Source organism: Apteryx rowi, unplaced genomic scaffold, assembly GCF_003343035.1.
Source record: "Apteryx rowi isolate R43461 unplaced genomic scaffold, aptRow1 scaffold_313, whole genome shotgun sequence".
Taxonomy (NCBI): domain Eukaryota; kingdom Metazoa; phylum Chordata; class Aves; order Apterygiformes; family Apterygidae; genus Apteryx; species Apteryx rowi.
In genome coordinates, this window is record NW_020449564.1 from 777,365 (window position 1) to 803,411 (window position 26,047).

At 36.2% G+C, this 26,047-nt stretch overlaps 1 protein-coding gene across 1 annotated transcript; it reads left to right on the plus strand.

The window, feature by feature from the left end:
* Positions 1–3,469: 3,469 nt before the first annotated feature.
* Positions 3,470–25,834, plus strand: LGSN (lengsin, lens protein with glutamine synthetase domain). Its single transcript, XM_026070585.1, is given in 4 exon segments — positions 3,470–3,499; positions 10,472–11,462; positions 21,929–22,107; positions 24,381–25,834. Coding segments are annotated over 4 exon segments (2,397 nt in total). The 3' UTR covers positions 25,578–25,834.
* Positions 25,835–26,047: the final 213 nt, after the last annotated feature.

Consider the following 26,047-nt stretch of genomic DNA (forward strand, 5'->3'; position numbering starts at 1 on the left):
CAGCTGAAGCCCAGCATATTTAAATTAAAGAATTATGCAAACTTATGATATCTGTAGTACATTCTAAAAAGAAAAGGAACATTTTGTGTAAAAATGTGTGCATGTAAAAAGGGTGTTCCCGAGAACACCCTTTATGGGCMGGTCTTTTGAGATTCCCTTTCCAGTGACACTACAAAGAACATATATCTATGAAAATTTTAGGCTACCTGGTAAACACCCTTCAGGAGCTGGATTTACTAATAACAATGTTAAACATGATTTTGTAGCTCGTATAAGCTGGAAAACCATTTTTTAGCACAATGTCATGTTGTTAATGTTAAGATTGAAACCATCTCAAGGTTTCTTAGCAAGGAAGATAAATTGCATTTTGCTACCCTGACCTAAAGGAGTTGAAGCCTGGCAAGGGTGCTTCCATAATCCAAACAAGTGAAAAAAGGGGAGGGGAGAAAGATGGGAGAGGCAGATGGAAGAGGAAGAGCTGGAGGGGCAGGTCTGCTCAGCTCCTCCATCCACGAGGGATCGATGTCAGTGTCACGGGAGCGGTAAGGATGTTTCTCATAGCTGCTTCCCAGATCTAACAGTAGTCATTACTTCAGACTGTTTGACTCTTTCTTTGGTGGCCAAAGCAGCTGCTACACTGGGTTTCCAGGGATCTGGAATTCACCACTTATAGGAGACTCTGAAACATAGTCTTCTGCCTGTTTTCATTTTCTAGGCCTATTAACTTTACATCTCATGTAACAATGGCCATTCACTCTAGGCACAGTTGACTACTAGCTATATCAGATTTCTGTAAAATTATCAACTTTTCTATCCTTCACAATATGCTTACTTTTAAGAGAAAAGCCCATCAAGCAGAATACAATGATGTATATAAAATAAACATGATCTTGTTCATTTTATCATCCCTTCTCTCTACCAGATACTAACAAAATACTTCTCCCTCTCAGGATGCCCTCATCTCTGGAACTTTTCTGGGGGAAAGACTGTGGGGAGGTTTATTTTTACAAAGCAATACAAGCAAGTCTGTGAGAAAGCAAGTTTTGAAAAAAGTTTAGTGACAGAAAATTTTTCCTGAATCCATATATAGATGCCAGTTTCTTTACAAACACATGAATATTCCTTGTGCAGAAAAAGTGGAATTGGCCTAGTTTATTTTCTTTGTGAAAGGTAGGAGATGGGGGGGAAGTTGCTGAACAAACTATGCTCTATGCTGTGTTCTGTGTGTCGTGGTGGATGAGAAATGGGCTTCCATCAGTTTCTGGATCAGATTCTCAGCTTTTCTGGTCAGCATAGTTCTACTAAGTTCAGCAGCATTTCATAAACATGTACTGGTAGAGAATACTATCCTTCTCCTATTTCACTCTATCCAGAAAACAAAGCAAAACAACACAGTATTTTTAGGAGAGTCTAATGTGCACTTGAGATGGGAACAGTTAATCCTTCCAGTACTAGTGAAAACATTATTCATCACTACTCTCTTTAAGGCATAGGTTGTCCTAACCTTGTCATCATGTGACAGACTTCTAGCAGAACAGAGTAGAATAGAATGGAAAGTATGGTAGAGATGCTTCATACTTGCAAAAATGTAATGAAAATTAACAAAAATATGAATGAATGAATCAAGTGCAGAATCACAGAATAATGTAGGTTGAATGGGATCTCTGGAGGTCATCAGGTTTGCTCCACCACCTTAATCATGGTCAACTTTGAGGTTATATCCGATTGCTCAGGTCCTTGGTCGGTCAAGTCCTGAATATCTCCAATATCTCCATTGCCAAGGATGGCAATTCCATACCCTCTCTGGGCCACTTGTTTCAGAGTTTGACCACCCTCATTGTGAATAATTTTTTCTTGCTCTGGAGAATGAGATTTTTAATCTGAGGAGTATCTTTTTTCAAACTTTGCGCTGAAGTTGTTCAGGCTTGCATTCAAAATGAAAACCTGGAGAGCCAGGAGACCTGTTTCTGTCTGGCCTCTGCTTCTCACACTATTTTGTCTAAGCAGTCCTACTGAGAAGTGATCTCCTCCTGGCACAGCTAATCACAGCATAGACTGACAAGCAACTCTGCCACATGGCAAGCTATAGGTCTGCAGCAACTATAAGTTGCCTGAGAAAGGGATCTGCCTGTTGTGGGATGACAGTCTGAGGGCGACTTTTTAAAAAAAGTATTTTGAACAGAGGCTTCACTGTCACGAGCAGCATATTTGGCAAGCAAAATGCTGACTTTCATCCTATCTGTCTTCCAGGAGCGCAGTCCTACCAGTGTGTGGTAGGTATTCTTTTTTTAACTTCTGCTTAACAGAATGTCAAGTGCTTATAAGAAAGCCTACTTCTTGAATACCAATACACTTTCAGAGTTAACCAGTTGTTGCCCTGCTCTGCTCCGGACAAGTGGGACAGTTCAGAGCAGGGGTAATAACAAGACTTAAGCAGCTGGGGTCACAAAGTTAAGAGCTGTGGCCTTTCAGTGCTTTCAAGATGAGAAGGGTTTTCAGAATGACATTTCTGGACTTGAGCATTCCTATTTCTAAATTCCACTGAAGATGCCTAAGATTTTTGTGAGCTATAGCTCCTAACCCATAGTCATTCTTTTTATGAAATATCTTTAACAAACTCAATTTTTTATTTTCATTTTTAAAAAGTGTTAAAATTGATGAAACTGCAGTTTTGCCAGGGTTAAATACCATCCTTAACATGATGTTTAATTCAATTTATTGAATGATCAGCTGTCAGGGGTCCTGCTGTAAATGCACACAGTACACTCATCCTCTAATGTTATGTCAGCTAAAGGGCTTGAACAGATGAAATGTCAATTAAACATAATCCTTTGAATTCATGTTAAATCTGATAAATACAAAAATATAAGAAAGCCAAGCTTAGCTATCCAATCTTTGAAATTTTTTAGAGGCCTGATGCAAAAAAAGAGACACCCCCATTCTAATACAACCAAATCCTCCAGTATTAATTAGCAACATACAAGCACCTAGAATAACAGGCCAGTGCTATGTGCTGTCTTTGCAGTGTGTATTGTCTTTCAAATTCCTGTTCCTGTCCCTCAATAACATATTGTTGTTATATTGCCCAATATAGGTTTTACCTCTAAGGAGGCTAACAATAGCTACTATTCCAGAATAAAAATGGCTCATTCCAGGACAAAAACCTTTTGTGAGGAAAAAAGTTGAGCAAAACAGTTTTATGCTCAGTTGTCTTTGTTTCCAGGCAGGCAGTCAGCTAATAATGTGTTTTTGTCATTTTACTACTTTAACACTGTTCCAGAAAACTGTGCTCCTGGCCATGACACATTAGGGTTACTCTTTATGGTTCATCATCTGCCATGGCCTTCTGGGAAAAGAACTTTACAGCAATTCTGTTCTTACTAACCTTTATTGTAACTCTGGCTATAAATATGGGATGTATTTTTACTAGGCCATTTCTAATTGTGACTTGAACTAGAATGAAGTGGACATGGACAAAAAGCAAGATGTTACTCAGCAGGTAAGAAATTGATTGTGAATGATTTCCAAACAGGTACACTGATATAAAATACTTTTTATATCTTCAAGATTTCAACTTAGTTGATACCTCATTGTAGTTTATGTGCAGGGCTCTTCATACATGTATGTTGAGCATGTAATTCTTATTCTGAATCAGATGCAGGTCAAAGAAAGACTTATTGTATAAGCCTATAAACACATTTAATTTAGAAAGGAGATCTAATGCATTTTAACTTCTTAAGTCTTTCATTTATAACTTTATCAAAAGTAACAGAAATAGAGGTCAAAAATATGATCCCATTAATACTTGTGGAAAATAAGTTTGGCTTCATTAATGTAAATGAAAGAACTATAGTTTGTGGACCAGGATTTGATCTGAATTAAAAAGTCACTCTCTTGAGTAGTTCTACTGATCTAAACAGAGTTGCTCAGATTCTGTACGAGTGTATTTTAAAACAGATTCTGATCCTCAAGCTGCAATATATACTTTTAATAAAGTAAAAGTGGATTTTTACTTGTTATTTTGAATAGGGTGCAGGACATCTCATTGTGAAAACATGAAATAAATTTGAAGTGTCTCATTAAAAATAATGAGAAAGATGTAATGTGACTTGGAAGTAGTGGGGCAGGCAGACTTCCTGAGGCTACTAGACATTTTTATCAAGGTGGAACAAATGGATACTTTATATGCCGGAGATACACTTACTCTGAGTCACTGACTGCCTCCTAGACCATCTTTGTATATGAAATGAATCACAGAAATTAGATATAAAAGTCTTTTAGATCGTTAAGTCTATTTCCCTTCCAAATGTCTTTCAGACAGAGGATCAATCAAGTGTTAAATGGGTTCTGCTCTTAGATCTCATTTATGCTGCAACAAGTTGGAGATGACACCACCGGTGTACTATTCTGGTCTAAAATTCCAGTGAAGGCAGGATCAACTTCTTCATTTTGAGATTGGATCTTACCTTAGGGTGTTTTTTACATGGTGCAAGTGGCATAGACCAAGGGAAAGTATTTGCAAATGACCTCACTGACATGACAAGGACAACCCTGCTGCTCTGAAGCAGAGTGAGAATCAATGACCTTGAGAAGCTAATCTGATAATTGCATATATAGTATGAAGGCTTTGGATGGGAGTAACAGATAAAGGCAGATGTCAGATATGAAAATAAATGGCAAGGTATTGTGAGTTAAACTCATTCATTTTCACATGAAGGACATTAAATAATCTGGAGTATATTTTAAAGTTTCAGAGAAGGAAGGAGAATTTGCTTCTGCTCCTATCATTACCACACACCTCCCTGTGACCTACAGCAAGTATGTGCTTCAGCTTTTCTAACTGCAAAATAGTCATATGTGCTTAATATTTATGCCGCTTGTAGGTCCTTCACTGGGAAGTTTTTGAAGCAGTAAATCACTCTTAAAGAACTATTTCATCAAACAAGGTCACTAAGAGAGAAATTAGTTACAGCAATATCTTGACAGTGTGCTGTGATTTTCATGTCTCTAGCTTACAAACTACCTGTTTGTTTATAGTAGCAAACATTGTTCTAGTAGTACATGTGAGAATCAAAATCCCTCTCTGTGCCTGGAATTACCCCCTGGAAATGTCTGTGTTGTTCTCTGGGGCTCTGAATGATTCAGTGGGCCAAATTCTCTCCTCTTATAAATTTGTGTAGCTCCAGTGACTCTAGTGAAGCAGCATTAATTCACAGCAGTAGATAGTTTGTTCCAATGTCCTTTCCTCCTTTGCTGCCTAGACACTGGTATGAAGTAGCAGGATAATTCTTTCCATCTGTCAGGGGAAGAGATGGAAAGAAACTGGATGCTGGTGTACTTGTTTTATGTGCACTGTTGTGTAAGGACTTAAGGAGCATCTCTTGTTAAGACTTGACTTCTAGTTTTTGAGATTTGTTGCCACAAGAAAAGATCAGTCAAATTTGATCATACCAGCCTGAAGAAGTGACCTGGTAACAACAAAAGTGGCTCAGTGAAGGTTCCACAGAACAGTTCCATGGCGATTGAAATCCTTTGAAAATTTGGATTTCTTTTGAAAGAAAATTAGAAAATTAGAAAAAATGTTCAAACAATGTGAAGGTCACATTTCAGCACCATTTGAACAATATTTTTAGATTTTACACTTGGAAGCTTTTCATTTCCATTTTTTGATATTGTTTTATATGCTAGAAAAACAAAGTCAGACCCAAGTGAAACAGTTTACCTTTTCATAAACAAAAAATTAAACCAACCACAATTTAAATTTTTTGACTTTYCTGTTTATGTGGAATTTTTAAAGTTTCCTGTGTTTTTCTAATTGTTAGTAATACCAGATTTTGACATCTTAACTTTTTTGCAAAATGAATCTTTCATCCTTGACAAATCTTTAGCAACAACTGAGGCATGAGAACATCACAATTTGGCCTCCTAATATTCAGTTAAGATCAGTTAAAATCTGCTAATAATATGAAAGAAAACAGAAAACAGAAAACAAGAACATGATTGAGATGCTAGTACATTTTGCTAAGTGGATGCATCACTTTTTTGGATAGTCAGTAGCAAGAATATTAGGTTTTCTTATTGATTAGATGTACAGTAGCTCCTGCTACCACTGCACCATTGCCTCCTTCACCTTTTTTTCTGTCACATAACTCCTTTTGCAGCTATTCATCTACAATTACTCAGGGAATCTTTTAAACTATTTTCCCTTTCTCCTTTTTTCCTTTCAAATGCTATCATGTGAGTTTTCTTCTTCTCATTTCCCCATCTCTTTTTGTCAATGCACTTCTGAGAGAGGTTTGTAAACCTCTGTAGTGTTCGGAATCTTGCCTGAGGTCATGAAGCAAACAAAAAGTAGGAGAAAAATAGAAATTTCCCTCTGCAACCTCTGAATTTGCCTTGTACAACATTACAGATATATTTTCAGTCATCTGTAGAATCCTTTTAAGGCATAAGTTAAAGAATTGTCTTGAATTTTCACCTGTTTTTCACACACCAGAACTCTCAGCACTTATTATTCCTCCCAAAGGCAACACTTCACATTTCCAAATGTTCTCAGACTGATCATTTTAGCTTGTGGATTGGCAGGTTTACAGATGAACTGCCTTTTGGCAGTGCTGTATTTCATGATATGGTTAATGTTCCACTTCAGAGCTTGTACAAAGCTTAAAAGTAAACTCAAAATGAATAAGAAAAATTGTTTTAGATGTATGTTTTTTGTGTTACCATAAGATATAAAGTGTCTATCAGCTGTAGAAGCTTGAGGACATGCCAGAAGTGGCATGTAATTGGGTTTAGCAGAGCAAACAATTTCATCTGCACAGTGTTGAAATTTTTGCTTGCTGCTACTGTCCTCTATTCTTTCCACTTCCCACCTGCCATTGCCATATGAGAGCTGAAAGGAAAGATATTCTAGTGTTCTGGTTATTCACATAGTGCCTTAATACACTGCTGTAATACATCAGTGTAACCCTTACACATTGTCTATAATTTGAGGATTTTGTTCTGGTAATAGTCGCAGATGTCCAGATTCTTGTGTACCCAAAGCAATACATGAGATATCTAGTGAAGACAAGCAAAACTGATATTTATATAAACTGAGACTGTCCATAATGGGAAATGAAGTATGTTCCATCCCTGCTCTTCCTGCCTGTTCTAGGACTTGCACTGGTACACTTCCTGCAAAACTTACCAATTGCAAATCTCTAGTTCACAGGGGATCAGTGTACCAGCAGGAGCTGCAGCACTGGGGCAAGAAGTTCTGATGGAAGTCAGAATTTGGGGAGTACCAATGCCTATCAATCACAATTAACATCAGATACATGTTTTAGAAAGAAAATCTAAATTTCAGATTTGTTGCATTAATGTGGCTTACACTGTTTAAATTTTGGACATACTTTTTCTGTCAAGAATATTTGAAATACTACCTTGCAATGAATATAACTCTGTTTAGTTCACTGCAGAAAATACCATAAAGGGTTTCTAAGTGGAAGTCCATACCTGTCTAAATTTATTTATAAATGAAGAAATTCTTATGCGGAGGCAAAGAAGAAGTCTCAGTGTGTCCTGTGCTGAGGATCTTAAGCAATACATAGGTTGTTCTCTGTATAAATGCAAGAGATATTATTTTTTTCTTTAAAGGTAAAAATGATCAGTATTTTTGCTTAAGCACAGTGGTACAGTTGCCATTTCATGTCTATGATAAAAATGCGGTACCATACTCTCAATTTCTTTGCAGAGTACCATACCCATGTTAGCTATTAGCATGTCCTATTACAAACGTTTCATTAACAAATGTACAAGTGGTCAGTCCTTGTACTGCTCTTTTCTATTCAGAAGGAATTTGTTTTGGCAGGGTTTATAATGTGGATATGAAAAACTTGTGTTCATGAAAACATTTAGAATGGCTAATTATGTGAACAGACAGTTTTCCAACATTGTATATTTGATACATGAACTACTCCTTTTCTGACCATAGTATATGAGTATTATACAAAACTTTAAAGGTGTGCTCAGCTTTCATTCAGTCATTATGATGAACATTTTTCAGAGATCTATAATAAGGATGTAAGGCCAGAGCTGGGTCATACATCTCCCTGTTATCTACCATTACAATTTTCAATGGTTATTTTTGATCAAAGAATGTGGAAGTACATTATAGTACAGAAATGCAGATGTTGTTATGAATATGTTATTGGTTTCAAGTTATTCAGAGAAAACAAGGGAATTTTGAAGACTTCATAAAGAGGAAATCCACATATTTTAATGATTACAGCCTCTGCCATGAAAGGTATTAGAGGAAACATTTTCAAAAATTCATTAAAAAAAAAGATCATTCATGATTATAGTTTTCATAGCTGGAACTCTCTTTTCTTCTTTCTCTTTCAAAAATGTTTCTTTATAGATATAGAAATTTAATTAAAAAATATTTTTTTTTTAAATTTCAAAATGATTTGGGTTTTTCCATTTGGCAAACACTGGTTCCTCTACTCCAGCTCTTCCTCCTGCAGCTTCATTCACTTTCTTGTATTACTAATAGAGGTGTTAAAATGCTTCTTAGTTTTTGGTTGCTTCATTATTCAGAGGTGTTGCTTCATTATATTCATATTCTGTAATGATGCAGAGCTGTAGGAATTAGGTCTTCTCTGCATAGGTGAATGTGTAGAGGGGTTAGCGATACACCAAACATTATTCTATGAGAATACACCAGAGCTTTTTGATGAAGAAACAGATTAATTAAAATGTGAGTATTAAAACTGAGGTAAGCAAAAATTTCTATTATGTATGAGTCAGTAACCATATTTGATTGCAAGTGGACATCATAAACAAGTCGTTACTGAGATATGTGCACAGGACTTTTAGGCACAGTGTAGCTTCCCCACCTAGAGAGCTGGCAGTCAGCTGCCCTCCATGCTAATAGGAATTCACAGGTGAGCTCCTAAAGCAATTTTAAGTATAGCACATTACAGAAATTCAAAGCAAGGGAGAGAGAGTTAGGAAATATTTTTGTGAGCTCTGCGTTAGGAGAGAACTCATATGCCTTTTTGACTAGATAATGATGGAAAATAGCATAATGGGTGAATATAATGAGGAAATAGAGAGGAATAATATAGAAAAAGGAAGGTGTTAATGATCTTAATGGAAGCCATATGGCTGCTACCTTCCGTGTATGCCTCAGATGCTGCTGCCTTTTCTTCTAAATGCTTCTGTCTGCCAATGAGAATCTCTTTTGCCTTATCCAGACTGCCATTCAGTTTGCTTTTGTGCAGATCCTTACTTCTTTTGTAAGGAATTGGAAATTGGAGAGAGTGCAGATTATGCCTCTGGGGAAAAGCCAAAGAATGATCAGTATATTGAAGATGCTGATACCAAGGATATCTCTCGATTTCCCAATGATTTTATAGGTATTAATTCCATCCTGACCCAACCAAACTAAGGACTTTTGGTTAACTTGCTGAGTCTTAAATACATATTTCAGTAGCTATTTGTCAGCAATATAACAATTTGTGATTGGCTATGGAATGATTTAAATTTTGGTTAAACCATATTACAGAGTCTTTATTAAGACATCATGAGATGGAAAATTCAATCCCTACCTTGGTAATTTTTGGAATAATTAATCACTCACAATATTAAAATCTGTGCCATTTTAAAAATTTGAATATGACTGGTTTTGATTTTCTGCCCTCTGTTCTTTTCCTTATCACCATCACCCCTGTGATACTACTGGGACCATTGGAGGGGGATGATCATCCAGATATTTCTTGATCTTATAATCGCTAATGCAAGTGGATTCATTTTTGTAGCTTGTTTTTGTACCATCTCCACATTTTTTTACATCCATTTTAAAAACTAGTCCCAGCACTTCAGTCAAAATCATATCAGTGTCATATATAAAGATAAACATTGTCTTCTGGTTCTTTTCTGTTTACACATCCAAACACAGATTTGCCCTTTTGACTACTGCCTTGGGAGTTATTTGGCCAAATCAGAATCTGAAATTCTTTTAAAAACTGTTTTTTTCAGGCTTCAGTCCCCATGCCTATATGGATCACCAGTGTTCTGTATTTTTAGGTTGTTTCTTTTAGAAATATAAATACATTTAATATGAGCATGAATATAAATAAATATATTTATTCAAGTACATTTTTTCCACATTTAAAGGGCACATTTGTTTGACAAATGATACCAACAGTGTGCAGGGTCTTATATTTTAATCTACTAAATCTGCCTAAAAATTAAATTGAGAAAGGTTCTTTTACTATTTTTTTTCTACAACCTAAGAAAAAGAATTCTGCAAGGAGATATTGTCAAAATAGCAGAATTAAGTAAGTAATTTTCCACAGAGATCTTCATTAGCAAGAAATAATGGAAGTTCTACATGGAAAGGCAGTTGTTGTTGGTACTCCATTCCCCTGTTGTTCTGTTTCATTCATGCATATTATTTGGTTGTACGTTTTGTTGGTGATTGCAGAACATATCTGGAAATGGCAACGATGAAGCGAATGGCAACAATATGTGTGGTTTCAGAAAGAAAAAGGGAGTCAAAGGTGCCGCAAAGCATGTTCCTCCATTAGAAAATGAGAAAATGCAGTTGTCCAACTCTTCAAAAATCCCAGATCAGTATCATCTTCAAGGAACCACTGGTTTTTCAGAACCACCATCAGATCAGTCTCTTCAAAACCTGGCTAGTTTTCCTCCAGTACAAAAGGACAGAGGGCGTAGTAACAGTTCCCGTATTGGCAGTGATGCGGAAGGAAACATGTCACAGGAAACAGCAGAAATCCAGAAAAATGCTGACACTGGGAAAGGAAGGATAGAAAAAATGCACAAAGAAATAGATACCCCAGCTAAAATGGATCTGCCTATGGGAGTACAACCTGCAAGCGACAAAGCTGGGTGCTTCAACAGAGTGAGTAGAGAAAGGAACACTGAGAGGACAGGATCAGAGAATAAAGAGGACGAATGTTGGGGAACAGAAGAAGCAGCCAAGTTTTGTATGACACAGGCAGGTTCCTTTGACGGTACTGTAGCAACGCAAGGAAGTGGTACTGCAGAGCCCTTCATGGTGGCATCTGGAATTTCTAAACAAACTTTGCAAGAGTTGGAAAACCTGTTGAGTGAAGGTCCTCTGCTTAATCATGGGTCCAAATACAATGGCAAGGCAGGTGGCACTTTTTTTCAGAAAATTCTGAAGCCAAGGGAGGAAGCTGACAAGCAGGGGAGATCCTCTGAGACTTTTAGTCCCCATTTTGAAGAAGAGAACCAAAAGCACCACAGTTTCCACAATCAGGAAGCAGAGCAACGGAGCAAGCCTCTCTTGGTTCTTAGCTCTACTAGATCTGATCAGCAACAACCAGAAGGAAGCGATGTGGATCAACCTGTTCTTAGATTACCCTCAACTTCTAAAAATGCAGAAAGCTCTACTCCAGAAAGTCAGTTTAACTCTTCTGCAGACCAGACTGGTAAGGATATTTAAGCATCACCTAGTGTACCATTAATGAAAATGTTTGTGTTGTTTTGTGGGGTTTCTTTAAGTTGCAAATCTTATTCAAAACTAATGCATTAGAAAATTGACACCTGTAGTTACTGTATGATTGGAATGGATCAGAAATTGTACTCTACATCTATGCTGTTTTTTTCTTTAGGAAGGCATTTGCAAAGCTCAGCTGCCTGCCAAAAACTGCCACGCACAAGCGGTCATGTCTTGTTCACTAAAACTGAAATATTCCCTCATTTAAGCTGAGCACAGGCAACATTTCCCAGAGGTCTGCTAGACACAGAAAAGCTTTGAAGGCATCTGGGCTTCTTGAAATTTCCTTTTTGTTAACATTTCCAGCAGAGAAAATTACTCCCATGTAGGGAGGATGTTTTCAATTATTAGTCCTGTGAGAGAACTGGAATACAAAAACATCTAATATGAACTATAGGGGAAGAAAAGCAAATGAAGCCAAGAACTTCCACTTATCTTCATGCTGTTCAATAAGTCCATTTTGGAAGTGCTTGTAGAGCCAATTAGTTGCTACTAATAGGCTGTGGTTTCTTTGAAACAGTAAAAATTAAACTTCTGGGCTAGCTGAATCAGCAAAATGAAAGTTACTCTTAGCTATAATAATGTCATGGGCTTGAGCAGTTAGTTTTGTGTCTTTTCCAGGAAGCAAAGACAGAACAATTTGCCAGTTGAAGAAATACAAGGCTAATAAATGTCCAGGACCATCAGACTCAGATCATATAATCAGCTTTTTAGGATAAATATGTTACTCTCTGATTTATCTCACTGATACAAGAAATATGAATCGTTTCTCTTCATTGTTAAAATATTTAGTTTGCCATTTAACTATTATCCAGCTTTTTTAAAGTCTCCTTTCTAATGGATAGAAATATTGCTATAGATATTCTGAAAACAGGTAGTTTGGATATACCTAATCTTTTTTAGCTACAGGAGTAGACATAGTATTACCCAGTCTGAAAAAGTGTTAATGAGATATCCATAAATATATCTACATTGTCAGTGCTAATTCAGGGCACTGAATGAGCTATATAAAGCTTCACAAAGATATTTTGCACTCAGATCTCTCTGCATGCATGTCTAAGATAAACAGATTAGAGGATTATTCCTCAGCCTGTACTGGGTGCTCTTCCTCTTCTAAACTACTTTGTTAGCACAAAAAAAGGTTAGTACAAAAAGTTAGGATTTTCATTGCATATCATTGCATAGAAATAGTTTCTACTTAATTAGAAATATATGTGTTTTGAAATTTAATTTTCTTCAAATACATTCAATAAGTGAAACAAAGAGAAGAAAGTTTTAGATAAAATTCTGCAGTCTTTAATGAGCCTTTGCATAAACAGTATTTCATTGCCATCAGTGATAATTTATTAGCTGAAGATTGATCAAAGTCCTGAATATTTTATCTTTTGATTAAAATATTATCTTAGTTATTTTAGTTACCTAAGAGCCTGAATCAGGGTCTTGGATCTAAACATACATTGACACTGAATATATCTAAAATGCAGCCTCTAGTATTCTGCAAATTTTCAAATGCCTGCCTTTCTTAAATCAGAAATCTTGATCCAAAGACCTTCAACAAATTGGATTTTAAAAAAAAAACAGATAAAGAATTGAGCTCTTCCTCTCTCTCTCTCTCTCTCTTTTTTTTTTTTTAAATATGGAATCCAAAGTACCAGGGAATTGAAATTCTGTGACTATAACACGTAAGTAATTCTTATATAAACAGTGCCCAGTGTAATTACTTAGTCATTATGTTGAGCACCATGCGCATTTGAAATGTCATGACAAAAGCAGGAATATAGATTATTGTTCTAAATGTACACATCCTATCATTTGAGTTAAAGGAGAATCTCTAGAAGTCAGCAGTAGAAGGGCTATAATATATAGGTGAGTTGTAGTGATTCAGTGCAGAGGATTCAATGCAGCCATGCTAGTTACTTTGTTAGCATCTCTCCAAAAATGATAAATCCATGCATTCTTTTTCCTGAAAATTTTCTGTTTGAAAATAGTGTGGGATTTCTCTGCATCTTGTGTGCATTTCTTCTATTGCTTGTGAGTTTTTTTGCAAAAAGTAATGCTTGGACATGGGAAAAAAAATCAAAAAAGAAAGAAGGATAAATGACATATTTTGGCCAATGAGAAGATAATGCCTGGACAATGTCAGTGAAACTAGAGCTGAAGCTAAAGCTCTTTGAAACTAATTTGTCACCACGACAACATAGAAACTAACAAGTATAGCTAATTAGGCAAATATACTGACTGCACTAACATGAATTTATGAATTTTATTTCCGTAAGTATTCAGATACGATAATGGCATGCATTTAAGCAAACTACCACTAAGTCCTTAAAAATCAAGAGCTTCCTAAGCTGTTCGCTGTCTGTGTGCTTGGGAAACCAAGAGAGGGTGCTCTGAATAGCAAAAATTCAGGTGATGTTTCATGTGTATGGCATTACATATAACACATTATAGTATGTACATATATACATACGCACATGCACGCATGAGATGTATATATAGTATATAGCACTAGTGTTTCTTGATCTCACCAAACTCTTTGGCACAGCCCGGTGCCACAGCCCAGCCATAGGAGAAATCTGTCCTCTGGATCATGTGAGACCACAGCACTTCCAGGCAGCAGTTGGTGGGTAACACACTGGAATCAGACTTTCACCTGAGGCTTCAAATTCCCTTTATGTCCTAGTCTGTAGTTGGGAAAAAGCTGTTGTATAAACCTGTGTGAGGAAAGACTGCAGAGCTGGGCCCCCCGTGAACTAAGGAGCTCCAGGAGCTGGTCCTCTTGACAGGACTGATATTCTTGAGCTTATATCAAAGTGAGGCCATGTAAAGATGACCATCATCAGGTCAGGAACTGTAGGAGGGAGAAGGAAATTTCTGAAGAAAGAAAATTTATTTCAGTTGTAGTTGTAGATATCAGTAGCTACCTAGAGACTGTTAAAATTTCAGGGGCACAGAAAAAGGTTTGGTCCCTCCAGCAATCATATGAAATGTTATTCAGGTGCAGACCCCAAACAGCATTACTATAAGTTCCTTTGCTAAACTCTCATTTTAAAGAAAATACATCAAGTAGCTACTAACAGGCTATATTTGTTATTTAGAGTGGAGTTCATCTGTCCTGCAAACAGCTCCCATCTCCATTACAATGAGTAACCTCATGCTGTCATTCTTAACTTGTTCAAAGCTCTAATTGCAGTTAGTAAGGCTGTTATAAAGGATAATAGTTAGTTTTTAGGGGCGGAAGTATGAAGAGAAGATGACGACTTTAACCGGACAAATAACACTTGTTTTTTGCTCCACTGAAACTAAAAAGTTTTCCCACATGCTTTCAACAAAACCTGCAACTCCTCTCTGGTTTCACTGTCCTCTTTGCTCACCTGGAAGAGGCATGTCTGGCTGCACTGATTCTGCTCAGTGAGTCTAGTCAGTGATGAGGAAATAGAAATGGAGACCCCTCAGGAGTTATAAGTAGGCAGTTTACTAACACAGCAAAGGTCTTTAAGTTACTGTTCCAAGCCTTTGTGGACATACCTGCAGAATAAACACATCTTAATTTGGGAATTACTTAGGACTGTGTTCTTGGTTCGTAACTCTTCTCTACTTCCATTTTTTACATAATCTGCTGTGTTCTCCAGCTTTCTTAAAGTAAAAATACAGAGCCATAGTATTCCTTCATGTTCCTTCCTTATGCCTGATTTGTATTTTAACAAAAATTCTCTGACATTTCTCTTTGTACATTTTGAACTCAACATGAACTCAGTATGGCTCAAGCTCAGCTCCTTTCTAAACCTTCTCAATTGCCCCTATTTTCTCTTGAACCAACCACCATATTTTCTGCCATTCATGTCTTTTGCCTTTTCCTTCTGAGATGAGTTATATAAAACTTGCTGTTTTTCTACCTCACCAGCACTAAGAGCAGATCTTTTTCTTTAAAGCAAACCAAAAGTCCTTAAGTTCTTTATCTTTGATATGAATGGCTGGGATCTCTTCCTGCTCTATGACTCTGTATGATTTTCCATCTTTTCCTCCATCTACAAGACCCCAAAATGCTCAGATATCATTTCCATCCTAACTTTCTGACTATGTTCCCTTTTGGGATGAGATTCCACTCACCTGTCTCTGGTTCCTGTGGTAAGCTAGTCATACAAGCTCTTCCTGTAACTCAGTGAGAGAGAGAGGTACGCTCAGTGCTTACTTTGTAGCAATAGTGAAAGGCTGACTAGATAGATAGTTTAGACTTAAGGTAAGTGAGATGAATCCTCTCCTTAATCGCTCTGCTAGCTGCCTGTCCGCCTACAACACATTCAAGGAGAGTTTCTGGTCCTTACCTTCAATACTGTGAAAAATTCTTCTTTTCCCTAAATAATCTCACTTCCCACTTAATGTAGTGATCTCCCTCATTCTTCCTTGATCAAGCTTTTTTATATCAACTCAACACTTCTAGACCAGAAGAGGCTATCTAATTTGCACTACTGCATAACTCAGTTCATGGTACTTTGCTTAGTGATCCCTTCCTCATATCCAAATTTTCTGACTGAGATTGAAGAAAGACATGCCATTATAGATCCAACATATTTAGGATTATTAGGTAGGTAGTTCCAATGGGTATAGTTCACCTTTTTTTTTTTTTTTCTGAAACCTGCTTATTTTATTTTTAAATCCTCTTGTCAAGGTGGAATCTTCTCCAACTTTCCTATAAAACTATCACCATTTTCTCATTCGGTACATAAGATCCATTTTTATAAAGCACCCTGGAAGATAGCAAAAATAGGTAATTTATTTTATCTTTTATCTACTGAGGGACAAAACCGTATTTTGTATTTCAACTCTTCATGAACTAGCACCTCTGAGAAGTTGTGTCATGTTACTGTTTTACAGTTTGGAAAGAATAATTTGTGGATGATTGAAACTATTCACTGGTCTCTAAATTAGCTATAAAACTCAGGAAAAAGAGCTAAGCTTCTCTCTGAGCATTTCAGTAAAAAATGTCTGCTTCACATTTAAGAACAAAAAAGAAGGCAGAATACTGTGAGACAAAGAAACAGATGGAAGAAACATTGGAAATATCAATATTAAACCAATCAGGGAAATTTTTACTCCCACACTGGGATAAGTTTCTGGTATTTTTACATACTTCTCCTGTCAAAGGTCTTGGAGAAAAGCAAAAATGAAAGGTAGGAAACACCTCTTTAAGTGTTTGACTGCAGAAATCAAAACTGTAAACATTATCAGTGAAATTATTTTTGGGTGAAAAAGAAATTGAAATTATATATTATGTAATACTTTCAACTATAAATGCTTCTGATCACTATTCAAATCAATGGTACTATTCAAATGTAAGGCAGTAGTCATTGTTACTTACCATGTTAAAAAAAGATGGGCATAGAAAGACAAACTTTAGATATTAGCAAGAAGAATGATGTATAACACAGGAAAAAGTGTCATATAAAGGTAAAGAAAAAAAAAGGCTATTAATGTTTAGGACAAATGTGAGCACACTAAGTAACATATTGTACAAACAAAGCAGATTGGCTTAAATACACAAACTAGAGCTGTCTAAGGATAAGCAGCCATATTTAAATTAGTCAGTAAAATTATTTCCATGGAATTTAGAAGGATGTTTTTGGTAGATGCGTGATTGCTCTCTAAAAGTTGTTGCTACTGGATATCATCACTACAAAGTTTTTATAAAATGGGTCAACATTCACATAGGTCGCAAGAGCACCCAGTGTTAGATTTCTAAGAATGAAGAAGAAAACTAATCCAAAATCAAAACAAATTTGGATATTAACCTTCCTGCTTCTAATCATAAGACAACCTTTTTAGTGAGGTTCTGATATAACTGTTTTCTTTAGACAGATTATAACTGTTTTACAAAGGATGTCTTGCCTTTTCTGGTAATAGCCAATGATAAAGGCAGAACTAGTTTGATGAATCACTGGCTTGACTGGTATAACAATTCCTGTGCTTGCTAGGGTTTTTATTTCCCTAAAGCTCTGAGATAGTAACTGATATCACAGTGTGCAACAGACCACCAGGATGTGCATTCTAACATATGGGACCCACATGTATGCAGCCCCTATCTAAGAGGGGCAGGAGAAGGTGCTGGGCAGCTGCATGACTGCAGCAGGGTCATATCAGGAGGGAATATATCTGGCACAGCTGGTGCTGCTGGAAAGGGAACAGGCGGGAGCAACTGTGGGGGACTGATGGAAACATATCTCCTTTTCTAATGCCTGATGCGTATCTAGCAGCTACCTGCTGGTTTCTGTTATTGCTTTACATTACACTGATCATATTTCTCAACAAAGACTTTTCAATATTACTACATTTGCTGGGTCAGCCTTTTTCTGTCATTGTTAAGTCCTCTGGCAACATGTAGCACGTTATTTTCATTTTATCAGATTGACACAGTCACCTCTTAGAGAACTGAGAAATTGTTTGCTTTAGATGCAGTGTGCTTTAATAAGGGACCATGGGAAAGAGTTTCTTTGGACAGCAGATAATGACAGATTGATCTGGGACATGTGCACTTTCTTCTGTCATGGTATTTTTCTGTTGCTGAGAAGATAAAGCTAATGTTAACTAATTGCCCTAGCCAGAGGTCAGGTGCCCTCAGGAATCAGATTCCTCAGGAATGATTTTGATACTAATGATTTAAGAATGGCAACACTCTTCTGGTGGTAATATATTATCTATATAATTTGTAGGGGTTTTTTGCATTTTTGTAATATTTATAGATACTTTGTATATATTTGTAGATGTTCTGTAGTAATTACAAAACAAGCATAAGTAATATTAGTTGTTACTCAGTTGTAACTTAAATGAGACATACAGATAGAACCGTATAAAAACAAACATTACATGCTTTTATGTATCTTACTGATTTGTTATAAACATCCAAGGACCTATATGTATCTTTTTGCTTTAAAAAAGTTGGCCAGTCTGGATTTATATTTGATTTTTAAAATGAGAATCAAAACCATATAAGCTTTCATTCCTTTTCTTACTGTAAAACTTAATAATTTGCCAGAAATCTGAGGCTTTTGTGAAATTTACCTCTACATTTCCATAATTTGGTTTTATGAAGTGGAAATGAAGATGCCATTATTTCTACATGCCAGGTGAACTATGGAAACAATTACACTTATGAAAACAACACTCCTCTATAAGAATGTAAGACTATCAGACTGTGTATCTAAACCAACTAGGCCTGTTTAATACCTATTTATTAGCTAGGTTATCTCCAGTAGCTAATGCTCTAGATAATGACTGTATGACCTGGGAAAGGATAGAGTGCTCAGTTCCTCACTGTACCTTTTTCAGGTTTAGTAATCATTGGCTTAAGGGACTTAGTTTGCCAGTGACTATTTAACAGCTACCAACGAATTATATTTTGTCACTAATGCTGGAAAAATATAAGTACTGTTCTTAGTTATTTACGAGATATTATTTAAGGAAAAATCTCCTTTTATACTTCCAAAATAAGTTAGAGAGATTAAATTATGATTATATTTTTTATCTATCATATAGTTTAAAAAACTTAGTATTTCAGTTGGAAAAATGATCTATACATGATATCATAAATGGGGAACTGTCCGTAAAAGAGGTATGTAAAAGGCGTGGGAGTGTTTCTATTGATTCTGATGGATTTTGAATTTAGCCCACTGTAAATAAATAAGTACTAGTCTGTAGAGTAGTAGTAGTGACCATTCTGGACTTGTATTTAGCCTAATTTTAGACTAATACTACACCAACAAATAAATTTTAGTCTTATCATCTGAAAAGATCTATCATTAATCATAACAAGTCAAACTGAAGAAGAAAATTCTTTTTTCTTCAGTTAATCATTTTGGTTGCTTGATGCTTTGTTCTTTTAAGAAATATAACTTTATAGAAAATTTCTGTTAATTATTTCATGTAATACAATTATGTATTTGTTCAAATAATTTTAGCTTGAGGACTATATATATATATTTATATTGGAAAATTACCTACCATTGATAGGTGCTTATATTATGTCTATTTGTAGCTTTGCTTTTTAAGCTAATTCATATGTCATTAATATGAGTGATACCACATTTATGTCTCTCTTTGAAATTGATTTTCTGTCATATTTATCTTTAGCAATACTGAATTATAGAATTATTTGGGTCAGAGTTAAAATTGTTGTTTTTGCTAAGTTATATGTTTTTACCTGAAAAGTATTTGTTCAGTGGGTGCCAATATAACACATGACATTTCAGGCCATTATGAGAAATGCTTGCAAAATTTACATGAAAATTTGAAAACATTCTGCATTCAGGGGTTGCCAGTTACACTTTAGTTGAAAAATACGAAAACATTAAGGTATTTTTTTCTATTGATGGAAAAAGTACTCCATCTGACAGAATTATGATTTAAGCTCTAAGGAGAAAGTGTCTACCATCTTTGCACAGGAAGTTAAACACCTGTAGAGTATGGGATAGAGCACTGCTTTTTCAGAGGCAAAACTCACGCTTCTGTCCCTGGAGCTGAAGAAAATACAACTGGCTGTAATCTGTAGGAAGATTTTCAGTTTTCTTTTTTTTTTGAATCCTATCCATCTAATCAATAAGCATGGTTTAATATCTGTTAATAAACTGTTAATTGATGGTCAGATTCACAAGGAGGTCAAGTCTGCTAAATGTCAATAAACATTCATGTTCTAGAACAAAGTTAAGGGATGACTGATGTGGAATGGCTATTACTTGGATGACATACATAAGATAAGGCTGGTTTATGTATACTCCCTGCTCACTAGTGCTGTCTGGGCAGCACCTGTAGCAGTGTGAGTGTTACACAAAATATTTGAACAGGACTTCCTTATTCATGTGCATCCTTTTAAAGACATACTGCCCTAGTGTTTAAAGAAGACAGAGAAAAAAGCTATTTCTGTAAACAGTTTACAGCTGAACTAGACAGAAGAGAAAGAAATCATGAGGAGAAGTGGATGTGACAAACTTCTTTTTTTTCTTGATTCTGCTTTTTTGGGTTTTATTCTATTTTTTTCTAGACTTTTATATATACTTAAACTCTTGTCTTGTTTGATACTTCATCTGCCATTCCTCAAGAAGCAATGTTATTACTTACTTATTCTTACTTTGCTGACCTAAAACCTTCAATATCCTTGTCAGCTCCTTGCCATCTGAGGCTGACTTAAGATATCTCCAACAATAGTCAAAGGCTCCAAGTAGTCTATGACTGTGAAAGAGTTTGCTGCCTTCTCAAGGAAAAATTCAACAACTTTGTGCTGGGTTAGCTGGACAGGTTACTGTGTTCAGGCACTTCTTGCAGCCTCTCAGCTGGCAGTCCTAGGTACTCCAAATGGGAGGGCAGAAAGATCTGTTTGTACCTGCTGATTTGGGAGATTTGGTATTGGAGAGATGAGGAATGCTCATACCATCCTTAGTGGGGTCTCAGCAAGGAAGCTTGTAACTTCCACCTGAAGGGTGGTGATGTATAGCTGCTGTKGGTAAATCTTTTGCTGTGGATCTGCAAGATGTACTAAAATTCATCTGATTACATTCTCAGCCTCCTTGGAAGAATGGAGGACTTTCCTCCCGGAAAGCTAGAAAGAAATATTTTTTCACATCGTATCTTAATATCAAATTCTGCACCTGGTTTAGTTTATTGCAGTAAAATGAAATTAATCTTTTATGCAGTTTAATTTGAATAATAATACTTAGATACTCAAAGTAAAAGCAGGCTGAAAGATCAAGACATTTGTGAAAGGAAGTTATTGTCCCTAGTTCTCTGCTCCATTATAGAAGTTGTACTCAAATGTTATTGCTTTCATTTCAAGAAGTTTTTACAGTTCTACAGCTGTTGTAATACAGTGGAGAAGAGAGCTCAGTATCAACAAATCCACAAATTTGTCTTAAAAGTCCTCTGCCTCTGGTGGAGAAGACTGCAGGCCTCCTCTGGAGGTATTGAGAAAGGTTTAGTAGATGAGAAGTGCCCTTTTTATCATGTTCCTGTATCCATCCAATTTTCAAAGACATTAATGTCAAGTGTAGCATCTGAATGCTATCAGCTTTCAGTGGGAAATTTCCAGCTATTTATGCTTCTAAAATCACCCAACAAACCAGTTGAGGTATCCTCAGAAATTCCTGGCTTTAATGCACAGTTCTGCTGTGTTCTCCATCATCTTGAAAAAACATTCAAATTATAGACCATTCCAAAAAATAAAAGATGTTGTACTGGTCCTCAGGGGGAGTAAATATCTCTTTATTTACAAAAATATTTTGAGACTCATATCTTTTTCTTATTTTTATTTTTACAAACTCTATCACAGTTTGTCACTATTGCACTTTTTAGGAGAACAGCTTGTATTCCAACATTCATAATTTTGTTTGACATGACATTCCTCTTCACTCATAGTGTCCAGCAGAGAGCCTGATGTAAATGGCCTTGGAAAACAAACTCTTCTGCACCATTTCTCTCATATTGAATTTATTAAGCAACAGATGGCCAGGGACAATGTACAGTTTGTCAGATTTGAATCAATAGACCTCCATGGCATGTCAAGATCAAAGAACATTCCTTCTCGCTTTTTTCATGTAAGTTTTTTGGTTTCTAGTTGTACCTGTGTGTCTTTTCCTGGCCCTATCCTTAATTTATATTGTATATTTTTTTCATAATGCAGGCATAAACTCAAACTTAGAACAAATCATCTGTTCCTTCCCCTTGTTAATGTTCCCAAAGGATATGGGCTTTTTTCATCACCATAATCAACTATTCCTTTTTTCCACAGAAACATTAACCTAATTAAGTAAGGTTAGTAATTTCAGTTCTTCTCACTTCTAATAATCTCCTTCCTCAGAATTATCTTTTCAGGCTCACCACAGTTATAAAGATTGTTTTACTGAACATCAGTAAATTGCAAAAGGAAAAGAGCAAACACTAAAAAAAGCAAAATGACTACATGAAAATCACTTTAGTTATGAGAAATCCAGTAGTCCTCAATCAGATAAGAAAATACCATTGGGTTGCATGATGACTTAATAGCAATATTTGTCATATTGATGATTCAGAAAATAAGAACCAAATTCTGAAACAGTTCTCAGAGTTTGTATCCTTGACCCGTCCACCTTTTCAGTACAGTTTCTGTGATACTTCATGTGCATAGCTGTATTATATTTTCACTCACATATCACTATGAATATTTCATACTTTGCTGAGTGATCACAAAAAAAGATACCAACATGACAAGACATAGAACACTTTCGTTTCAAGCTCCTTTTGAAGCCTAAGCCGTGTTTTCATTATTTTCCTTTTAGATTTTGCTACACCTTTCAACTGTATCATCAAGATAAAATTTAATCTCTCTGATGTTAGTTGGATTTTGTAAAAAATAAACTTTTGCTCGTCATTTTAATGCTTGTGAGAGGTGATAGGTTAATTGCAGCTTCTCTTTCAGTTGCTAGATCAAACTGCAAATGCTTCTTTCAGGTTGTTCAAAGTCAGCTTTCATGTTTACCTTACTCACCAGCTGAACAAACTGAAGCTTTGCATGACAGTCTAAATCTTTGACCACTGAAATAATGCACATGTATATATACATATTATATATTTAGAGAGAGTGAGAGTAATTTCCTTTACTTCCTTCTAACAGAAATGATATAACCCTTTTTGGGGAGATGGGGATAGGGAGGGGAGGTGGTATTACCTGGTAGTCACCATCAATGCCTTTTTAGTGTTGCGCTGACAGCTTAGACATCAGTCTTCACCATACTGTGCCGTTTTCGTTATGGGCTGAAAGTGTGTTACATAGGGAGAATTGTGACCACTGGACTGACACCTGTTTAAGAGAAGGCAGGCTTTTTTTTTAAAAAAAAGAGAAGACAATATATGTAGTTTGAAGTATTTCAACAATTTTACATTTGGATAGACAAAATTTCTTTTTATCAGTTCTCAGCTGGCTGCCTTGTTAGATTCATTTTGTCTCCTCTGTTCACTCAGATGGTAATCCTTTCTCTTAGCACAATGAAGGTAAGGTGTAAATGTGATCCAAATTCCACTTAATAGAACTTGGCATAATTGCAGTTTTCATAAACTAATGGTTTAGCGGTAAGGTAAGCTATAGAAGTACTTGCTCGAAGGTACAAGATCCATCCTTGGTTTGATATTTACATTTCATTTATGTAAGTGGAAGCTCTCTCTTCAAATGGAGAAGAGAGTAGAATTATGAGTTAATCCAGTTTGCTATCTGTTATAAAAGGGAAATACTGAAATATTAGAGTAACTTAGCACTTGGAAGTGCTTCTTGGTATTTTTTTTCCAAACTAAATAAATCCAGAAAGTGAAAATTTTGGGTTAGACTTTGCATCTGAAAACTGGTGAGGTATCTGCTATGGCATTTAAAGAGAGGTCAAGCCTGATTTTATATTGCCTTGAGTTTCTGTGGTCACTTGGATCAATGTGAAACAAACGCACAGAGGATGTGAAAGCCTAATAGAAATATGGGAGATAAAATTTTGATTTGCAAGGTTTTTACACCTAACTTTGCATTTATTTGATGCTGCTGACCATGAAGACCATGGAAGATTAGGTGCTGAAGAATTTTCTAGTTCTTTAAGGGAATTTAAAAAGTGGTCATTGGGATATTTGATGCCAGGGTTTTCATACTATTCTTGTGCAAGTTTGTCCCGCCTCATAATAACACATTAGTTGGCTGTTGCTGTCGACTTCAGTGATGGCTGCATTTTTGGTGTTCTTTTATGAGAAATGCTATTGTTCCTTCTGGAAACCTGGGTTTTATATATATTACTTATAAAAAATACTGTTGAGTTCTTCTCTCACTTAATAATCTGTCTTTCTGCTCTGTATTTAGGAAAAAGCAATTCACGGTGTTTCCATGCCCAGAAGTTATCTTGAACTGACCCTGAATCCTAAGGATAGTGAAATAGATTACATAAATGCAACCAATTTTAATTGTGTTATAATTCTGAACCCTGATTTAGCAACTTTTCGAATTCTACCCTGGACTGAACAGACTGCTCGAGTGATATGTGATTCCTTCACTGTACTGGGCAACCCTCTAATGACCTCACCCAGGCACGTTGCCAAGAAGCAGCTGAGCCAGCTTCAAGACAATGGCTTTTCTCTACGCTCTGCTTTCACTTATGAATTTTGCATTTATGGCATTACTGAGGTTGTAAATTCGAAGACAATATCTTTTCCTTCAGCAACGATACTAAATAACCATGATCAGGCTTTCATTTAGGAACTAATTGAAGGAATGTATTATGCTGGTGCCAGCATTGAAAGCTTTTCTTCTTCCAGTGGACCTGGACAAATGGAGATCACTTTCCATCCAGAGTTTGGCATAGATGCTGCTGACAGTGCCTTCACATTCAGAACAGGCATTAAAGAAGTGGCTAAGAAGTATAACTATGTGGCTAGCTTTTTCTCAGAATCAGGATTGTACAATTCAGGGATTCTGTCACATAGCCTGTGGGATTTGAATGGCCAGAAGAATTTGTTTTCTGTTGGCTGTGGAGCTGAGGAGCTCACTGATGTTGGAAAAAATTGGTAATCAGGTCTCCTGGCACACACGGCAGCTATCACCTGCTTGATGGCTCCTACCACCAGCTGCCGTAAGCCTTATTCCAAATACAGTAAAGAATCAAAAGAGAGTGTAAATGCAAAATGGGCATATAATGATAACAGCTGTGCCTTTAATGTCAAATGTCATGATGGAAAAGGCACTCACATAGAGAATAGGTTAAGTTCTGCTACAGCAAACCCCTACTTGGTGCTTGCTGCTACTGTTGCTGCTGGTCTAGATGGAGTAAAGAGAGGACTTAGGTATGATATTTTGCAGGAAGAAAATCACATTTCTGATCCAAAACCTTTATCAGTCCCCCTGAAACGAGAAGATGCTCTTGTTGCATTTGAGAAAGATTCATGCATTAAGGAAGCATTAGGTGAAACTTTTGTCCAATACTTTGTCGCCATGAAACATTATGAGTTAGAAACTGAAGAAATGGATGGTGAAAGGAATAAATGTTTGGGATATTTTATTTAGAAGGAACATTCTTCTGTAGTGATGCTGTGTAAATGCTTACAGTGAATGACTAAGTATTTTGAAATTAGTAAGCATATTTAAAAATATTTTTGATGCTTTGGGGTTTTTTTTCCTCCTTCCTATAGCACATGATGATTGCATTTTATTATCTGAGTACATTCTGCACAGTGGAAAGCTGACCTTCATGAAATAGCACTAACATAGTTTAAAAAAAAACATTTTTCAATTTAAGAGAATGGACCTGCTGGGAAAAAGAAGAAAAGAGAAGGTGAAATGGAAATGAGCAACCTGACAGCAGTAATAGGACAATATAAGTTGGAGAAAAACAGGAGTAATGGGGTGGCAGGAGAACTGAGGGAATAAGGGAATTTCTTGTTCTTATTTTTATCTAAACTCTGCTTTCTGCATGGTTATGGAATTTCTCCCAACCTGTTCAGTAGCTTGAGGGTTGCTAAACCAGAAGAATCTGA